This window comes from Vicia villosa, unplaced genomic scaffold, assembly GCF_029867415.1.
Source record: "Vicia villosa cultivar HV-30 ecotype Madison, WI unplaced genomic scaffold, Vvil1.0 ctg.000011F_1_1, whole genome shotgun sequence".
Classification (NCBI taxonomy): Eukaryota; Viridiplantae; Streptophyta; class Magnoliopsida; order Fabales; family Fabaceae; genus Vicia; species Vicia villosa.
Window position 1 is genome coordinate 2,185,304 of NW_026704941.1, and position 18,267 is coordinate 2,203,570.

Genomic DNA, 18,267 nt, shown 5'->3' on the forward strand with positions numbered 1-18,267 from the left:
AGTAACACATCTTTTTTAGAGACACACTCTAGAAAGAAACACCTCTTACCACCACACCATGTGGGTAGGAAAACATCTAAGTTGAATTTTTTTTTAACAACACACATATCACATATTCACGTAAAATTTTAAAGTAATAAGTGTGTGAATTCTCCCACTTATAAACGCTTAAGTTTCCACTTTTTTTATCAAGACTTTTTCACACCAACTCACACTTATTATTTTCAACAAAAATTATCATTAATTTAAGTTGTATACATTGCCCTTTTTGAGAGCGTACCGCACTCGATCCAAAATTTGTCACCATTAAACCGTAATTAAAAAGGGTTTTATAAAATCTTATCCGAAAACAAATGAGGATAATATATATAATCAAAATTGTCACATAAATATTACATTATCTTGTGCTAAAAAATCAATGTGTTAAAAGACAAATAATATAAAAATATATTAATTATAAACATGATTAATAAAGATCTCTAATTATTTTGTCATGGTTGAATTCTGATAGGCCTATACAAGACTTCAAAAAATTAAAAACTTAAAGATAAAATGTATTTTTATGTCATTTCTACCCAACAAATTCTTAATATAAAATAAAATATAGGAATATATTATTTATACATTGAATCTATATAAACATCATAGCTTGCTTAGTTCAGTGCAAGAGTCACTGAGTTTTACACCTTAAGTTGCAAAGATGTTTCCAAATGTGACAGGACTTCTAAACAAGGGCCACAAGATAAGAGGGACAGTGGTGTTGATGCGCAAGAATGTGTTAGACTTCAACACAATTGTGAGCATTGGTGGTGGAAACATCCATGGAGTCATCGACTCCGGCATCAATATCATTGGTTCAACTGTTGATGGCCTCACTGCCTTCTTAGGCCGCAGTGTCTCCCTCCAGCTCATCAGTGCCACCAAGCCTGATGGTTAGTTCATTCATTTCTTCTTACATCTCAAGTTTTTGAAAGTTTTGTGTAGGTTAGTCGCAGTTTAACCAGTGGCAAATATTTTATAGGTCCTATTTAACTATGTTTTAACTGTGACATATGCGATATTCTGCCTTGCACGTCTTTAAAGACGACCTGATCATAGTTTGATGATATGTATGTAGGAAATGGAAAAGGAAAAGTGGGAAAGGATACATTTCTGGAAGGTATTATTGCTTCATTACCAACCTTGGGAGCTGGTGAATCTGCATTCAATATTCATTTTGAATGGGATGCTGAAATGGGAATTCCAGGAGCATTTTACATCAAAAACTATATGCAAGTTGAGTTTTTCCTCAAGAGTCTAACTCTAGAAGATGTTCCAAATCATGGAACCATTCGGTTCGTATGCAACTCTTGGGTTTACAACTCAAAACTCTACAAAAGTCCTCGCATTTTCTTCGCCAACAAGGTACTTTACTTACATCTATATGTTAAGTGCATGTTTTGTATCACGGTATGTAGGTTTGTCAGAATCTCGATGAATCGTTATGATTTTCTTGATTGTTATGATGCAGTCGTATCTTCCGAGTGAAACTCCGTCTCCACTTGTCAAGTATAGAGAAGAAGAATTGCAAATTCTAAGAGGAGATGGAACAGGAGAGCGCAAGTTACATGAAAGGATCTACGATTATGATGTCTATAACGATTTAGGCAATCCAGATCATGGCGAACATCTTGCTCGGCCAATTCTTGGAGGGTCTAGCACACATCCCTATCCTCGTAGGGGAAGGACCGGTCGATATCCAACGAGGAAAGGTTAGATGCAAGATTATGATACAAATAAATGATTGAAGATGATATAAACTAATCTTAAGCTATATTGTGTTATTTTGAACAGATCCGAATAGCGAGAAACCAGCTACAGAAATATATGTTCCAAGAGATGAAAATTTCGGTCACTTGAAGTCTTCTGACTTTCTTGCATATGGAATAAAATCTGTATCCGAATGTGTAATACCTGCATTTGAATCTGCGTTTGATTTGAATTTTACGCCTAACGAGTTTGATAGTTTTCAAGACGTACGCGACCTCTTTGAAGGTGGAATTAAGCTTCCTCTAGATGTAATTAGCACCATTAGTCCTTTACCTGTGATCAAAGAAATCTTTCGTACTGATGGCGAACAAGTCCTCAAGTTTATACCACCTCATGTCATTCGAGGTGCGACAAATACATATTATAACGTAAACTATACTACGCTTTGAGTAATTTCTTCGATTATGATTTTCTTTCTTCTTTTTCACAGTGAGTAAGTCTGCGTGGATGACCGATGAAGAATTTGCACGAGAAATGCTCGCTGGCGTAAATCCTTGCATGATCCGCGGTCTTCAAGTAAGTTCAGTTTTTTTTAAAAGATCTTCGAGAAATTTGCGGTATTCACATTGAATAATTGCCTATCTAATTGTAGGAGTTTCCTCCAAAAAGCAATCTAGATCCCGCCGAATACGGTGATCACACTAGTAAGATAACTGCAGATGTCTTGAACCTTGAAGGTTGCACAATAGATGAGGTAAACACATATTAATCTTAATTGAAAAATCTGATCTTGGACTTATTTTGGAAACATAAAGTGCTTAAGATTAATTTTTGCATGGAACAGGCACTTGCTAGTGGGAGGCTATTTATACTAGATTACCATGACACATTTATACCATTTCTGAGAAGGATCAATGAGACTTCTGCCAAAGCTTATGCTACTAGAACAATCCTTTTTCTAAAAGAAAATGGAACTTTAAAGCCAGTGGCCATTGAGTTAAGTTTGCCACATCCTGATGGTGACAAATCAGGTTTTGTTAGTAAAGTCATCTTACCTGCAGATGAAGGTGTTGAGAGTACTATTTGGCTACTGGCAAAAGCTTATGTGGTGGTTAATGATTCTTGCTATCATCAACTCATGAGCCATTGGTAAAATATCATAATTCCCATCGCGATATCTTTATGTCGATTCGACTGTATTTTGTCTAAATGTTTTTTATGGTATAGGTTGAATACTCATGCAGTAATTGAGCCGTTTGTTATAGCAACAAATCGGCAGCTTAGTGTGGTTCATCCGATTAATAAACTTTTAGCTCCTCATTATCGTGACACGATGAACATCAACGCACTTGCAAGAGAATCTCTAATTAATGCCGATGGCATTATAGAGAAGAGTTTTTTGCCTTCAAAGTATGCTGTGGAAATGTCTTCGGCGGTTTACAAGTATTGGGTTTTTACCGATCAAGCTCTGCCGAATGATCTTATCAAGAGGTAATAGAATGATCATACGTTCGAAAATTGGACTATTTTTTTAGAGTATTCTATATTTAAGGACGGAGATAGTAACACGTATATGCATTTTGTTTGATTCAGAAATATGGCGGTTAAGGATCCATCGTCTCCGTATGGACTGCGTCTTCTGATAGAGGACTACCCTTATGCTGTTGACGGATTAGAGATTTGGACGGCTATTAAAACATGGGTCCAAGATTATGTCTCGTTGTATTATGCAACGGACAATGATATCAAAAATGATTCCGAGCTTCAAAACTGGTGGAAAGAAGTTGTAGAGAAAGGTCATGGCGATTTGAAAGATAAACCATGGTGGCCTAAGTTGCAAACGTTTGACGAGCTTGTTGAAGTTTGCACTATCATCATATGGACGGCTTCTGCTCTCCACGCAGCTGTTAATTTTGGACAATATCCTTATGGCGGTCTCATTCTAAACCGTCCAACTCTGAGTAGAAGATTGCTTCCTGAGGAAGGAAGCGCGGAATATGATGAAATGGTGAAGAGTCCTCAAAAGGCTTACTTGAGAACTATCACGCCGAAGTTTCAGACTCTTATTGATCTTTCAGTGATAGAAATATTGTCAAGACACGCTTCTGATGAAGTCTATCTCGGACAAAGGGAAAATCCACACTGGACATCTGATGCTAAAGCTTTACAAGCATTTCAAAAGTTTGGAAATAAATTGGCGGAAATTGAGGCCAAACTTACGAATAAGAACAATGATCCGAGCCTGTACCATCGGACCGGGCCAGTTCAATTGCCATACACTTTGCTTCATCCCAGCAGTGAGGGAGGTTTAACCTTTAGAGGAATTCCGAATAGTATCTCTATCTAAGAAAACTTGTGGTTTATTATGCTGTATGTTAGTGTGTATGTTTCAATAAAGAGATGCTCCAAATAACAAATTCCGCATCTCATCGATGTTAAAGTTATCAAGTGTATGTTTAAATATATGTAATTTCAAACTTGTTTCAGTTTGCAAATAATAAGAGCACTGTTAGTTTGTGTGCTTAACTCTATCTGTCTATCGTATCGTAAATTTTTCAATACATTTTTATTCCTTATTTTTACTATATTGTTATCAGAACACAAAGTGAAGCAGACTGCACCAAAGTAATGAAATTCTTAACATGCAACCGATCTTCAAAATTATTTTTCAGCATAACAATCCAATTAAACTGTCTACAATCATCAATAAATGTGAGAAAGCAGCGCGCAGCAAAACAAATGTGTTACTTGCATCAGAAGTTATAACACGAAATGAGACTTTCTTTGTTCTGGACAAATGGCAAAGTCACAAGATATGTATATAAGGTTTTATAAAGTGGAGTGAGTGCATTCTATCATGAGATAAGTGGCCTAATCTCAGGTGCCAAAGAATGAACACCAGTTACTATGCAAATTTTACCATTGCCACGACCTCCGTGTTTAGGATGAAATCCCCTACCTCAACCTTGAACCGAAATACAACATGTGCAAATCTCACGAATTCACGAGCATTACAAGTTCAACAGTTGCTATGATGCAGTGATCTAATATTCTCTAGTTCTTCTCAAAGGACCTTCAGTTCTGTAACATAATAGTGATAGAACAAATATATGCAAGTTTATTTCAATTGCAATCTAATATGTGAAAGCTTAATTTCCTTGAGAAACACTAGCCAAACTAGTAATCTTCAAGTTGTCAAAGAACAGTTCAACTCCGATGCTAATTTAGAAACTGATATCAGATCAAAACTTGAATAATGGAATGAATATAACTCTATCAAGGATAAGTCTATGTGCAAGTTTGCGTGCGAGAACTAGAAGTGATCCGATCCAAAGTGCAACATATATGATCCGTTACTCGTGTCAAGCACCCATAGATTAGTGCTCAAGTATTAGTAGAAAGGCAATGTAAAATTTTACAAGCATAGTTGTTTTTATTATTTCAAAACACTTCATTACAAACACAGATACATTTATTAAAGCTCAACATGAAAGCACTCAAATGCAAAAGCAAACTTAGGCAGGTAGGTGAAGGATTATGTACTCCTTCTTCTGCATCTTTTATTCATAGGTACAATATATAACACTAAGGAAACCATATATAGATCTCTTCAGATGGAGATACTATTAGGAATTCCTCTAAAAGTTAGTCCTTCTTTACTAGAAGGATAGAGCAAAGTATAAGGCATCTCAACCGGTCCATGACGGTTTCTCAGCTTCTCATCATTGTTTCTCTGAGTGAGTTTCTTCTCAATTTCAGCCAACTTGTTTCCAAACTTCTTAAAAGCCTCTAACGCCCTTAGATCCGATGTCCAATTTGGATTGTCTCTCTCCCCAAGGTACAACTCATCGGAAGCATGCCTCGACAATATTTCTATAACAGAAAGATCAATAAGAGTCTGAAACTTCGGTGTAATTGTCTTCAAGTAAGCCTTTTGTGGACTTTTGACTAGCTCCTCGAACTCAGGTGAACCTTTCTCAGGCATGAGTCGCCTACTAAGAGTTGGACGGTTTAATATCAAACCTCCGTAGGAATACTGCCCAAAATTAACAGCTGCGTGAAGAGCAGAAGCAGTCCATATGACAATGCTGCAAACTTCAATTAACTCTTCACGAGTCTGCATCTTAGGCCACCACGGCTCGTTTTTCTTATCGCCGTGACCAACCTCCACGAGTTCTTTCCACCAAGCTTGAAGCTCAGAATCTCGCCTAAGTTTTTCATCTGTGGTGTAGTACAAGGAGACATAGTCTTGGACCCATGTCTTTATTATAGCCCATATCTCCAACCCATCAACAGCATAAGGATAATCCTCTACCACAAGCTTAACACCACACGGAGAAGATGGATCCTCAATAGCCATTCCTCTAAAATAACAACAACTTCACATTATAATCAACATAGAAAGTTCCTTAAGTTTATGTCTTATGTTTGTGTAAAAAAGTTACCTTTTTATAAGATCGGCGGGCAATGCTTGCTCGGTGAAAACCCAATTCTTGTAAACTTTAGAAGACATTTCCATAGAATATCTTCCCCACAAAAATGTTTTCTCAATGATACCACCGTCGTTGACGAGGGATAGTCGAGCGAGAGAGTTTATATTCATTGTATCGCGATAGTGAGGATACAAAAGTTTATAAATTGGGTGAAGATAACTCAGATGCCTATTAGTCGCTATGACAAACGGTTCAACAACTGCGTGAGTATTCAACCTATTATCATCAAGAATCACGAATTAATTCATCGATATATATCAAAAGTAATTATTTATATAACTTATCGAAAAAATATATACCAATGGCTAACAAGTTGATGGTAGCAGGAATCATTCACAATCACATAAGCTTTAGCCAATAACCAAATAGAACTTTCGACGCCTTCTAGCGCAGGTTGATAAACATAACTAACAGCACCATGTTCATCTCCTTGAGGGTGTGGCAAACTCAACTCTATGGCCAATGGCTTTAAAGTTTGGTTTTTGTTCAAGAAAAGGATGGTTCTGGTAGCATAAGCCTTTGTGGAAGTTGAGTTTATTCTCCTTAAATATGGCATAATTGAGTCATGATGATCTAGAAGAAACAACTTCTTGTTTTGAATTGCCTTTACAATAATCAAATACAATTCTCATATTAGTAAAGTTCACTAAGCAAAGTATAAAAAATAGTAAAATTCACTAAGCAAAATTGTACCTCTTCTACTGTGAGTCCTTCTAAATTAGGCTCTAGGTGCTCTTTGGTTATTTTACTGGTGTGATCACCATAGACTCGACTGTCTAGCTTGCTTCGCGGAGGGAACTCCTGCAACAATCCGGTTCAAAAGAATAACGAAACAATAAACAAAAAGGAAAACACGTGATTGTAACAAAATTCGGCCAATTGTATCTACATCTACCTGAAGACGACATATCACATTTGGATTTACTCCAGCAAGCATTTCTCTTGCAAATTCTTCATCAGTCATCCATCCAGACCTACTTACTGTTCAATCAATAATATAGACTAGTAAGATCATGTTTTTTTTTTGCAGCTTATAGTATAAGCACTTATCACATGACAAGAACTTAATATGACGATTTTAGAAACGAGTATTTTTAAGGTATGAAAATGAAATACCTTGAATTACTTTAGGTGGTGGATACTTAAGGGTCTGTTCACCATCGGTTCGAAAGATTTCCTTAAGCACGGGTAACGGGCTTATCTGGCTAAGTATATTTGTTGGCAGCTTAATTCCACCCTCAAACAATCCATGAACTTCATCGAAGCTATCAAACTCATTCGGTGTGAAATTCAAATCAAAGAACGCTGACTCTAATGCAGGAACCACGTTTTGAGACACAGCTTTCAATCCATAAGTAAGAAAATCTGATGACTTCAAGTGACCAAAAGCTTCATCTCTTGGAAGATACACATAATCACTTCTACTCTCACTATTAGGATCTGCTTAACAGCAATAAAATAGTTGAAATAATATTGTATAATCATAAAATAAAAAAACATTATTCATACTCAATGTAATAGAACTTAAACCTTTTCTTGTTGGTTTTCGACCGGTTCTTCCTCTACGCGGATAAGGATAGGTTTCAGATCCTCCAAGAATCGGACGCGCATGGTTTTCACCCGAATCCGGATTTCCTAAATCGTTATAGACATCGTAATCATAGATCCTTTCCCATTCTTTGCGCTCTCCTGTTCCGTCTCCTCTTAAGTTATTCAATTCTTCTTCTCTATAATGGACTAATGGAGCCGGTGTTTCACTCGGAAGATACGTCTGCAACACAATTCTTTGAGTATCTTCCTCATATAAGCCTTATTGTTCAAAACAAATATACAAACATAAACATATATATACCTGATTCGCAAAGAAAATACGATCGATTTTGTGGTGTTTGGCGTTATATATCCAAGAGTTGCAAACAAAGTAGATACTTCCATGATTTGGAATGTCATCAAGAGTCAAACTCACAAGAAAAAACTCAGTTTGCATATAGTTTTTGATGTAAAATGCACCAGGAATTCCCATATCTTCATCCCATTCAAAGTGAACTTTAAAAGCAGATTGTCCAGCTCCTAAGGTTGGTAATGAAGTAATTATACCTTCCAAATAAGTAGCTTTTCCAAGCTTCCCTTTGCCACTTGCTAACAAAATACAAGTAAAGATCAATCAGACACACAATCAAAATTCATTTTCAGAAGCTCAAATGTTATAGAAATGATACCATCTGGTTTTGTTGCACTGATCAACTGAAGAGAAATGGAACGGCCTAAGAAAGCGGTGAGGTTATCGACTGTGGAACCGATAACGTCGAAACCTTGGCCGATAACACCACCAACACTGGTTAAGTTGTTTATGTCCAACACATTCTTTCTCATCAACACCACTGTCCCTTTTATTTTGTGGCCTCTATTCAGTATACCAGTCACGCCTGAAAACATCTTTGCTTGCAACTTAGTAACAGAAACACTATAATATGATGATGATGAGAATTGAGTAATTCGTGAGAATGTGAAATATAGTTTAGCAGTATTTATAGAGAGGAAGTACTGGTATAAGAAATGGCAGAATAGATATTTTATTTATTTATTACAAAGTGACAAAAGAAGTTTGTAAAATCTCATGCGTGCATGCAAAAGAATGAAACATGTAGCCAAATGTCAATAACCAGTATCAATTCCAGAAAAATACTTGCATGAGCACGAACATAACAATTCCAACTTAGATTTACTGTATCTGAGTTTAACCTTCGGTTTGAATATGGAAAATGCTATTCTTACATCCAAAACATACACTACAAAGTATTTACTATTCATCAATACGGTCATCAATACGGTCAACAGTATTTTTATTAAAAAAAATAATAATTTTTTGATTAAAAAAGACTTATATAAAAACGGTGTGATTAACCAACTTCATCACTTCATCAACCAACATTCTACACTTTATTAACCAACTTTATTTTACAACTAAAAATTGTTTTTAATATCAGAGTGCTTATTAACCAACTTCATGACTACATTAATCAACTTCATGACTACATTAACCAACATTTTACACTTTATTAACCAACTTTGTTTTACTACTAAAGTATTTTTAATATTCGAGTGTTTATTAACCAACTTCATCACTTTATTAACCAATGTTTTATATATCATTAACCAACTTTGTTTTACAACTAAAAAAGTATTTTTAATATCTGGGCTATTATTAACCAAACAATAAACTATATTAACCAACTTTTTACACTCAATTAACCAATTTTCTGTTACCACTATTCATGCACTGTTCATATTACTATTCACGACCATTGTTCACGTTACTATTCATGTCACTACTCACGTTTTATGTCATTGTTCACGGTATTTATGAACAATGAATTGGGTGTAAGTGTAGAATATGGTGTATGAATAACATACATGTTTGAATATCTTAAAAGTAACTTTAATACTAGAGGCCTTAGTGTTTTTCTGGTGGTTTAGGATTTGCCCGTGGCAGCGAGAGATTCTGTTTGGTGGTGTTTATGATAATGAGAGAGTAAGCTCACGTGAAGGGATAAATTTTGTGGCTTTTAGAGGTGTATCATGTATATTTACGATATGTCCCCCTTAATCTTAAGGTTGAGATATTTATAAAGGCTTAGGGGCTTAGAACCCCTAAGAAGTGGTAACCGCTCCCTCTTGGCAGGGGGAAATTGTTGACTGCCTATTTTCTAGGGGGTCGTGGATGTAACACCCCAAATCTACCCCGCAATTAAAGAGGAAAATCAGAGTACAAAATTCCAAACAATTAGAACATAACGATTCGGAGCGTCACATTTAAACAACAAACATCGCATACGTATATCATGCTCAATCACTTAGATACATAACACACATGTAGGAGAACAATATCGGAATCATTAATCATTGTCAGCCAATCAAGTACTTGCATCGCAGCGGAAAATCATAAGTCAACAACAATACAACTCATAATGTCAAGGCCAAACACGGCTCAATACATCTAACAAGTCTTAGCATAACATAAGGACAAAGTTCAACAAGGATAAACACAAGAAACAAGACGTAAACAAGTAATCCAACGTTCCCCGAGTGCTACGTATCAGAGCATTGACACACACCGACTCGAGCTATAGGTACACGACTACTCCGCGTCATTACCTGCACGTTACCAACGGAGGGCAACATTCAAACAGAAGGGGTGAGATATCATTCATTATAAAGAAGCGTATGATAATATTCAAAGCGGAGAAATAATCATACATCGGTCACCACTTCTCAACATATATCACTTACTACTATTCACATCATTCAACATCTTACCAACAACAATAATATCAATCTCAATTAAGGCATACATAGGCATTTATCACATATGCTCAACGAAACAACCATCAAATCGACACAAGATAACATTCATGTTATGCACACACAAATATTCAAATACGACTCATCACACGACTTTACTTATGCAACTCGAACAATGCAAATGCATGTGGTACCATTGGAGTAAAACTCCCGTCTCAAACAATTGCCATTGGGCCGTCTCAAACATTCGCCACAAGGGCCGTCTCAAACAATTGCCACTAGGGCCGTCTCAAACAATGCAATGAATGTGACTCAATGATGCACATTCACAATCACACTTAACGACATAATCGACTCGAACAACACAATCCACGTAAACGACATGATCAACTTAAACGACATAATCAATTCCGGATATCCAATGTCAACAAAATCCAATGCAAGAAGATTCCAAGAGTATTCAAAGTTACACTAAGCATATTCAATGGAAAAACATCAATTAGGGCTTCACGTAGGTTCAAACGGCACTTAAAAAGGAGTTACGGTTCAAAAGATACATCATTTCAAAGTTTAGGAAAAATTCTGCAAAACAGGGTTTGCGGCGCCAACAGGGTTCGCGGCGCGAACTGAGCGAATCCAAAAATTCCCAACTTTCTGCCAAGCAGTTCGCGGCGCGCACAAGGGTTCGCGGCGCGAACTGAGCAGATCCAGAATTTCCAAAGTTTCTGCCAAGGGTTGGCGGCGCGAACTGGCGATTTTCAGAAAACCCCAAACACAGAAAACAGCATACGAAACCCATCCCAAAACCCCTAAACTCAACCCAATCAAGTTGGAAAACATCAAACATCACGAACAATCACAGAGTACATGGTATAAACACCAATACAACACATATTATGGGTCTTATAACATCATAACATAAATTTAAACACATTTCAAATCATCAAATCAAGCAATTGTTCATAAACCCTAACAATCTCTATTCAATTTCTACACAACTTCCATGGATGCAACATACAATTAAATCCCACCCAAAACATCATCATACATCCCTTTAGCATGAAAGAATCCCACCCTTACCTTAGGTTTAGATTGAAGACAACTCTAGCTTCAATCTTGAGATTCCCCTCTTTCTCTTCACTCTACTCTTCTCTTCTTTCACCAAAAACCCCAAAATGAACTTCTAATTTCTATTTCCTCTAAAACCCTTGTTTTAGTTAAACCCTTACTATCTTAAATTACTAATGGACTCTAACTAACACCCCTCACTTACTAATACCGACTTAGGCCCAATTATCAACAACACTTACTATCTTATATTATTACTAATAATTCCCAAATAAAACAACATAAAATCCATTAAACATATAATTAACACATAATGCACAATTAATTCACATAAATAAATAATTAAAGAAAAACGGTCGTTACAGTGGACATGACTTCTCATATGCTATTTGAGACCGAATAAACGATATTATATCTATGTTTCCCCTTAGGGCGAGTCCCATGCCACGTAAAGGATACACCCAAGGCTATGCCTCATAGAACGGGCGCTAGGCGAGGGACATATATCGTCTTATTTGAGAGCCCTCACAAATTATCTGATTTCGAGATATCCTCGCCACTAAAAGCAAACACTTTTATCACTATTTGGCGCTTTCTTGGGCTTTTGAGACTAGATAGTGATATGACTTGGTTCTCCACAATTGAAACAAGCCACCCTTGCACTCTTGCATTCAACAGCACGATATCCCAGTTACCCACACTTGAAACACTTCATGACAGTACACTGTGAACATGATATGACCAACTCTCCACATTTGAAACACTTAAGAGAAGCAGTAGCATCTCCTCCACTTATTTCTTTTCCAGCTAAAGTCTTTTACTGATACTTCTGTTTTTCCTTGTCAGCTGGAGTCATATACGACTTACCATGGTTTTGATATTGAGGGTCTATGAATTGATACTATTTAGTGGACTTATCCCTGGCTTGGTAGCCCCCATAGTAGGTGCTGTTGTACACCGAACTGGGTTAACACTTCTTTGTGTCTTTTACTTTCTGTTACTGTTTTTACTACTGACCATCTTGTTCCATAGTGTTTAGTTCTCAGATATTTGTGTCGTGACATCTCCTTCGACATCACATATCTGATACCAGAATTTCACTTCCCTTAAACGTAGGCGGATTGTTCCTCTGAAACCTTTCTAGACCATGAAACTCATCAGCTCCACCATTTGGATTGTTATTCTGATTTGCATGCAAAGTCGCATTCGCTTATGCCATCTACTGAGCCATTGCTCCTAAAGCACAACAATTGCACGATCATTTCTTCCTGACATTTCTTTTTGCACAACCAACTTAGACAAGTTAACTAATCATAATTAGGAAAGAAAATAGCAGTTAATGAAATCAATCATCGACAGTATTTACACACATGTCACTGTTTACCATGATTTTTTTGTAAACAACCTCTAGTTTCTTATTAAAGATTATTTGTCGGATCAACTAGAGAATCCTAGGACATAATGCTAAAGTCTTAACAAGTTTTGATGTTAAATTGTATTAATAAGAATGTTAACCTATTAAATAATTCGACGTTTGTTGTAATCTTTTAACTAGGCAAAGAAGTTAAAGAAAAGACTCAAAGTAAAAAAGTAAAAAAAAATTGAAGGGAAAGGACTTGAAAGGAAAGCTTTATATTAAAATGAAAGTAAATTGCTAGGAATTCATAAAATGGAAGACATACATACATTCTCCAGAAATCACTCTTTTCTCACTTCGACACGGATTCTTTCAGTTTCTATAGCAATGTAACAAATGTGAATCTCTAAAACCAAAAACAAATGTTGTTTATATAGAAATACTAAAATAACCGTCTACAACGGTCGACTAAGCAAAATATTCCATGTGTCCTTGAAAAATTGTCTTCCCTTATCCATTAAAAACTTGCCTTGACTATGCTTTAGGTCACAAAGAAAACTCAAATTTTGCTAAGTAGTTAGAACTGTATGACCCTGGTTTATGTTGTGAAAGGAATTTGACCAATTGTACTAACTGATCACCAAAGTCGACTGAGACCTTTTCAACTCACATAAAAAGTAATCAAAATCTAGATTTTAGGACTATGACCCTTATGCATGTTGAATGCTTGCGTGCTTTTGACATTCTTGACAACATTTGGCAAAGCCAATACAGTCTTTCAACATTGTTGGCCAATAAGCACCATGTTAGAATAACAACCATTTCAATTCATGGCCTGCATGGTGAGCGCCACACGAACCACCATGAATGTCCGTTATTGCCAAGTATGCCTTACTCTTGCCAAGAAATTTGAGTAAGACACCTTCAGGGTCTTTTTGAACAATTCTTTTCGGATACTAACATATCTCAATGCCTTATATTCACAATTCGATCAGTTGTTCCTATTGGGTTTTCAAGATACTCTAATATCGGTTTTCGCCAATCCAAACTTAACATATTATCGATGGCAAAATTTTCGTTAATTTCGCCCATTTTTCTAGCCCTTCAAGTTTTTCCATTGAGAAATATGAAGAGGGTGAGGTGGTCGAAATCATCTTTTCTCTAACTTCGATAAGTTCTTCAGCCTATCTTTTGACACTTTATACCTAGAGACAATTTGTGCTAAGTCAGTAGCCTCCTAATTCTCCAATCGAGGTGCGTGTTGACTGATTCGAAATGTCCCAAAAGTCCATTTACTGTCACAAAGTATTTACTAAGTTTTCCTTCATGCACTTGAATTCTCTTGTTATTTGCTTGACCACTAGATGCAGTCACCTTTTATTTCGGCTCTTGTTGCCCCAAAATCTAGCAAGATTTTGAGACCAGCAATTAAAGCCTCATATTCTGACTCATTGTTGGAACAACATCCTTCGACCTTGTACTTGAATCTCATAGGTTGTTCTTGTGTCTGGAACTGTCGAAGTATAGCCTCCAAGGTTTCAAGTCCACAAAATTTTGAGACGCCTCGACTGCCGCATGATCTGCAATAAATTTGGTGACGATATGCCCCTTCATGGCCTTTAGAGACACATATGTTAGGGACTATTCAGTCAAAGCAAGTTCCCATTTCCTAATTTGACTATGCAAAATTGGTTTAGATAGCATATGTTTAATAACATCAAAATGAGACAAAACATAAACATCGACTAGTTTTATATAATGCTTTAATTTTGTACAAGAGAAATATAAACATAGGAACCACTTTTAAATTAGGCTATACCTTGTTTCGGCGTCATTTAATACTCGACTAAGGTAATAAATTGCTCTTTCGACACCATTATCATCCTCCTGTGCTAACATACTTCCTATGGTCGAGTCTGACGCTGCTATGTACAATTTCATATGTTTATTTATATTTGGGGGTAGTAAGATTGGAGGCTTAATCATATATTCTTTGATTTTGTCGAAGGCCTCTTGTTGCTCACTTCCCCGTTGGAAATCAATTTCTTTCTTGAGTCAAAGTAATGGCAAGAAAGCTTTTATCTTGCCACTCAACTCAAGTTGGATATGAATCTCCTCGAGAAGTTAATTTTCCCCAACAAAGACTGGAGTTGTTTCTTTGTCGAATGAGGCTAGAGATCCAAAATTGCTTTCGTCTTGTTTTGATTGATCTTGATGCCTTTTTTGTGCACAACAAATCCCAGAAAATCTCTTGCAGGGACACAAAAAGTACATTTTAATGGATTCACTTTTAATCCATATTTCCTCATCCTTTTAAAGGATTGTCGAAGATGGTCTAGATGGCCATTTTTAGAGGAGGACTTTATAACTATATCATCTATATAAAATTGCATGAAATTTTCTATAAAGTCATGGAACATTGAATTCATAGCCCTTTGATACGTAGCTCCAGCAGTTTCTAGACCAAAGGGCATCACGACTCATTCATAGGTTCCTAAAGCACCAGGGAATCAAAATGCGATTTTGGGTACGTCTTCTTCTGCTATAAAAATCTAGTTGTATCCAGAATAACCATCTTACATACTTAAATAGTCGAAACATGCAGCTGAGTCAACCAACATTTCTGCCACAAACATTGGATACTCATCCTTAGGCGTTGCATTATTCAATTACCTAAAATCTATACAGACTCTAAGAGTCCCATTTTTCTTTATTACATGCACAATATTAGCTAACCACTCGACATACTTGGCTGTTCTAATTAGGGCTCGCAATGAACCAAACTAACTCGAAAATAGTTCGAAATTCGATTCAAAAATTGAATCGATGAACTAGGTTCATGAACCAAATGAGCTGAGTATGAGCTAAAAACTAAGTTCGTTAACTAAATGAGCTGAATTTGAACTATACATAGTTCGATTTGTTAGGTTCATGAGTTAATTCGATTATATATGAGATAGATTATATTGTCTATAAGAGCAGGTTTAAAGATTTGCTCTAAATCTTAGTATCATATTTTCTTTTAATCTAACAGTTTTAATTAATAATTTAGATTCTCAAGTGAGCAAAAATATTTCTACAAATTATTATACAAATAAAATTAACATCGTATAAATTCCAATCTTATAACTTTTATTTTATTTCTACATTTTTTATTTAAAAAATATTAATTTAAAATGTCAAAAATATATATAAAAAAATAGACTTTAAAAAATTACTTTTAAGTCCGTAAAATAAGCGAGTTGAACCTAACCAGATAAACCTAACGAGTTGAACCAAGATGTTCGTGAACTTCTAACAAGTCGAGTTTGAGCTGAAAAAAAGTGATGAACTCGAACTCGAACTCAAACTCGGCCATTTCTTAATGAGTCGAGTTTGGGCCGGAAAAAAAAGTTTGTCATAAACTCGAACTTGGCTAATTCTTAACGAGTCGAACTGAACTGAGGCGAGTTTGACTCGACTCATTTCCAACCCTATGTTCTAATGAACTTTCTTTTGAATAACCTTTCGATTTCCTGCTTGATATTTTACATGATTTCGGATTGAATCTTTGTGGTAATCGCTTCACATGCTTTTTGCCTAGTCGAATTGGTGATAAGTGCCAAAATGTACTTATTTTGTGTATGTAAATAGTGGCACTTATCGATACTTTTGTTAATATCATTTGAATAATTCTCCGTTTTGTGTATAAATACGTATACTTTGTGAATAGTTGTATTTTCATATACTTTTATACCATTTGATAGTTTTTCCTTTGTTTTTATAGGTATTCATGCTTATTGGAGCCTTGAGGAATAAAGTGTCAAAGGCACGGCTTCGATTTCACAATTTTGGTGAAAGCCCGCTTAGCCACCATCAAGCGGACTTCCAAAGACTCAAAATAAGGATGACCAAAATCATCATTTTGGTTTCCATTCATTCATTATTGGATAGAGCATTGAATAAGCTTTCCAACGCTTCGAACCGGGCGCAATTCGGAGTTACGGTTCTCGAGTTATGGCGAAAACAAAATCTGATTTTTAGCAGACTCCGCTAAGCGGAGGGGGTCCGCTGAGCGGAGCTCCAGCGGAGCAAATCAGCGTCTGGAAGCAATTTTGAGTCCGCTGAGCGGAGGGGGTCCGCTAAGCGGACCTGCTAAGACAGCAACTCGTTAAAAGGGGCCAAAATCACATTTTTAGGTCATGGGTTGGGTATTTTTGAGTCCCAACACCATCAACTTCATTCTTAGGGTAGATTAGCTTAGAAAACAACTTCGGAGGTTGCATTTGGATGATCGGGGGTGGATTGAGCATCGAACGGAGCTGACAAACCGAGAGATTTTCGGTTCATTTCTCTTCTTCTTTGTGTATTTCTCTTTGGTTGGGTTTGTTTGTATATTTACTTGAATCTTATGTATATTTACCGATTATAATGTTATGTTTAACTTGCTTTACAAATCTGTGTTGATGTTATCTTGGATTTTTGCTCTATGCTGGGGATTTGGGTTGCTTTAGAGATAAACTTCTTGAATCCTTATCTAGGATGATAATCTGTTGGTTCTGAACTCTAGAGATAGATTTAGAGCTAGCATTCACTGTTTGTATCTGTTCGTAATGCTTTCGTGTTTGAGCGGCGCGCGAGAGATCGCCGATGCGAGAACACGGATGTTCTCGTGACTTTGCGTTAGAGATAACCTTAGTTGTGAGATGATCTCGTTTGTGCTCCAGAGAGGGACGCTTATGTGAGAGATACGTGATGACATAGATGAGTATCGTAGGTTGAGTATAACGGGTTGGTAAGTGTATGTTTGTGAAGAGTGAATATATTTACATTCCTGATAAGTTATTTCTCTTCTAAGAATGTGTTTATTCTTTTCCTGTTTATATCTTTGTTTACTTTTTGCTCATTCAAACCAAAGTTCGAAACCGTAGAAACTATTGAATGGCATCTCTCCATCTCTGAGGACGATAATTCCCGGATCAATATTTCCAAATCTTTCTTTTGTTGCTTGCCGCTATGCTTGCATTCAACAAAATGGCGCCGTTGCCGGGGATGGTTGTGAATTGCACCGCAATAGTTTTCGTGGTTTTGAGCTTTGTATATATCGTATATATTGTATAGTTTCACTTGTATATATATATTTACTTGTACATGTTTACTTGTTTATGTTCACCATATAGTTACTTGTATATGTTTGCATACAAGTATACTTTGTTGGTGAATGTTGGTGAAACACATTGAGATTGGACTAGTTAGTTATTCAAAATCTTCACTTTTCAACTTGTGAATCCAACATTCACCAATTTTCTCTTTTTGTAT

The 18,267-nt window shown here is 36.3% G+C and overlaps 2 protein-coding genes across 2 annotated transcripts; one reads left to right on the forward strand and one right to left on the reverse strand.

Moving 5' to 3' along the window:
* The first annotated feature begins 645 nt into the window (after positions 1 to 645).
* LOC131621893 (seed linoleate 9S-lipoxygenase-2) lies at positions 646 to 4,275 on the forward strand. Its single transcript, XM_058892953.1, has 9 exons — positions 646 to 932; positions 1,118 to 1,404; positions 1,511 to 1,751; positions 1,834 to 2,154; positions 2,240 to 2,325; positions 2,402 to 2,503; positions 2,594 to 2,898; positions 2,977 to 3,240; positions 3,343 to 4,275. The coding sequence occupies exons 1-9, from the start codon at positions 701 to 703 to the stop codon at positions 4,094 to 4,096; spliced, it is 2,592 nt and encodes an 863-aa protein (XP_058748936.1). The 5' UTR covers positions 646 to 700; the 3' UTR covers positions 4,097 to 4,275.
* Positions 4,276 to 5,162: 887 nt separating this feature from the next.
* LOC131621894 (seed linoleate 9S-lipoxygenase-3) lies at positions 5,163 to 8,750 on the reverse strand. Its single transcript, XM_058892954.1, has 9 exons — positions 8,462 to 8,750; positions 8,095 to 8,381; positions 7,773 to 8,013; positions 7,359 to 7,682; positions 7,138 to 7,223; positions 6,936 to 7,043; positions 6,542 to 6,846; positions 6,195 to 6,458; positions 5,163 to 6,113 (listed from the first exon to the last, which is right to left on the reverse strand). Exons 1-9 carry the CDS (start codon positions 8,676 to 8,678, stop codon positions 5,360 to 5,362), a joined length of 2,586 nt encoding a protein of 861 aa, XP_058748937.1. The 5' UTR covers positions 8,679 to 8,750; the 3' UTR covers positions 5,163 to 5,359.
* Between the last annotated feature and the right edge of the window lie 9,517 nt (positions 8,751 to 18,267).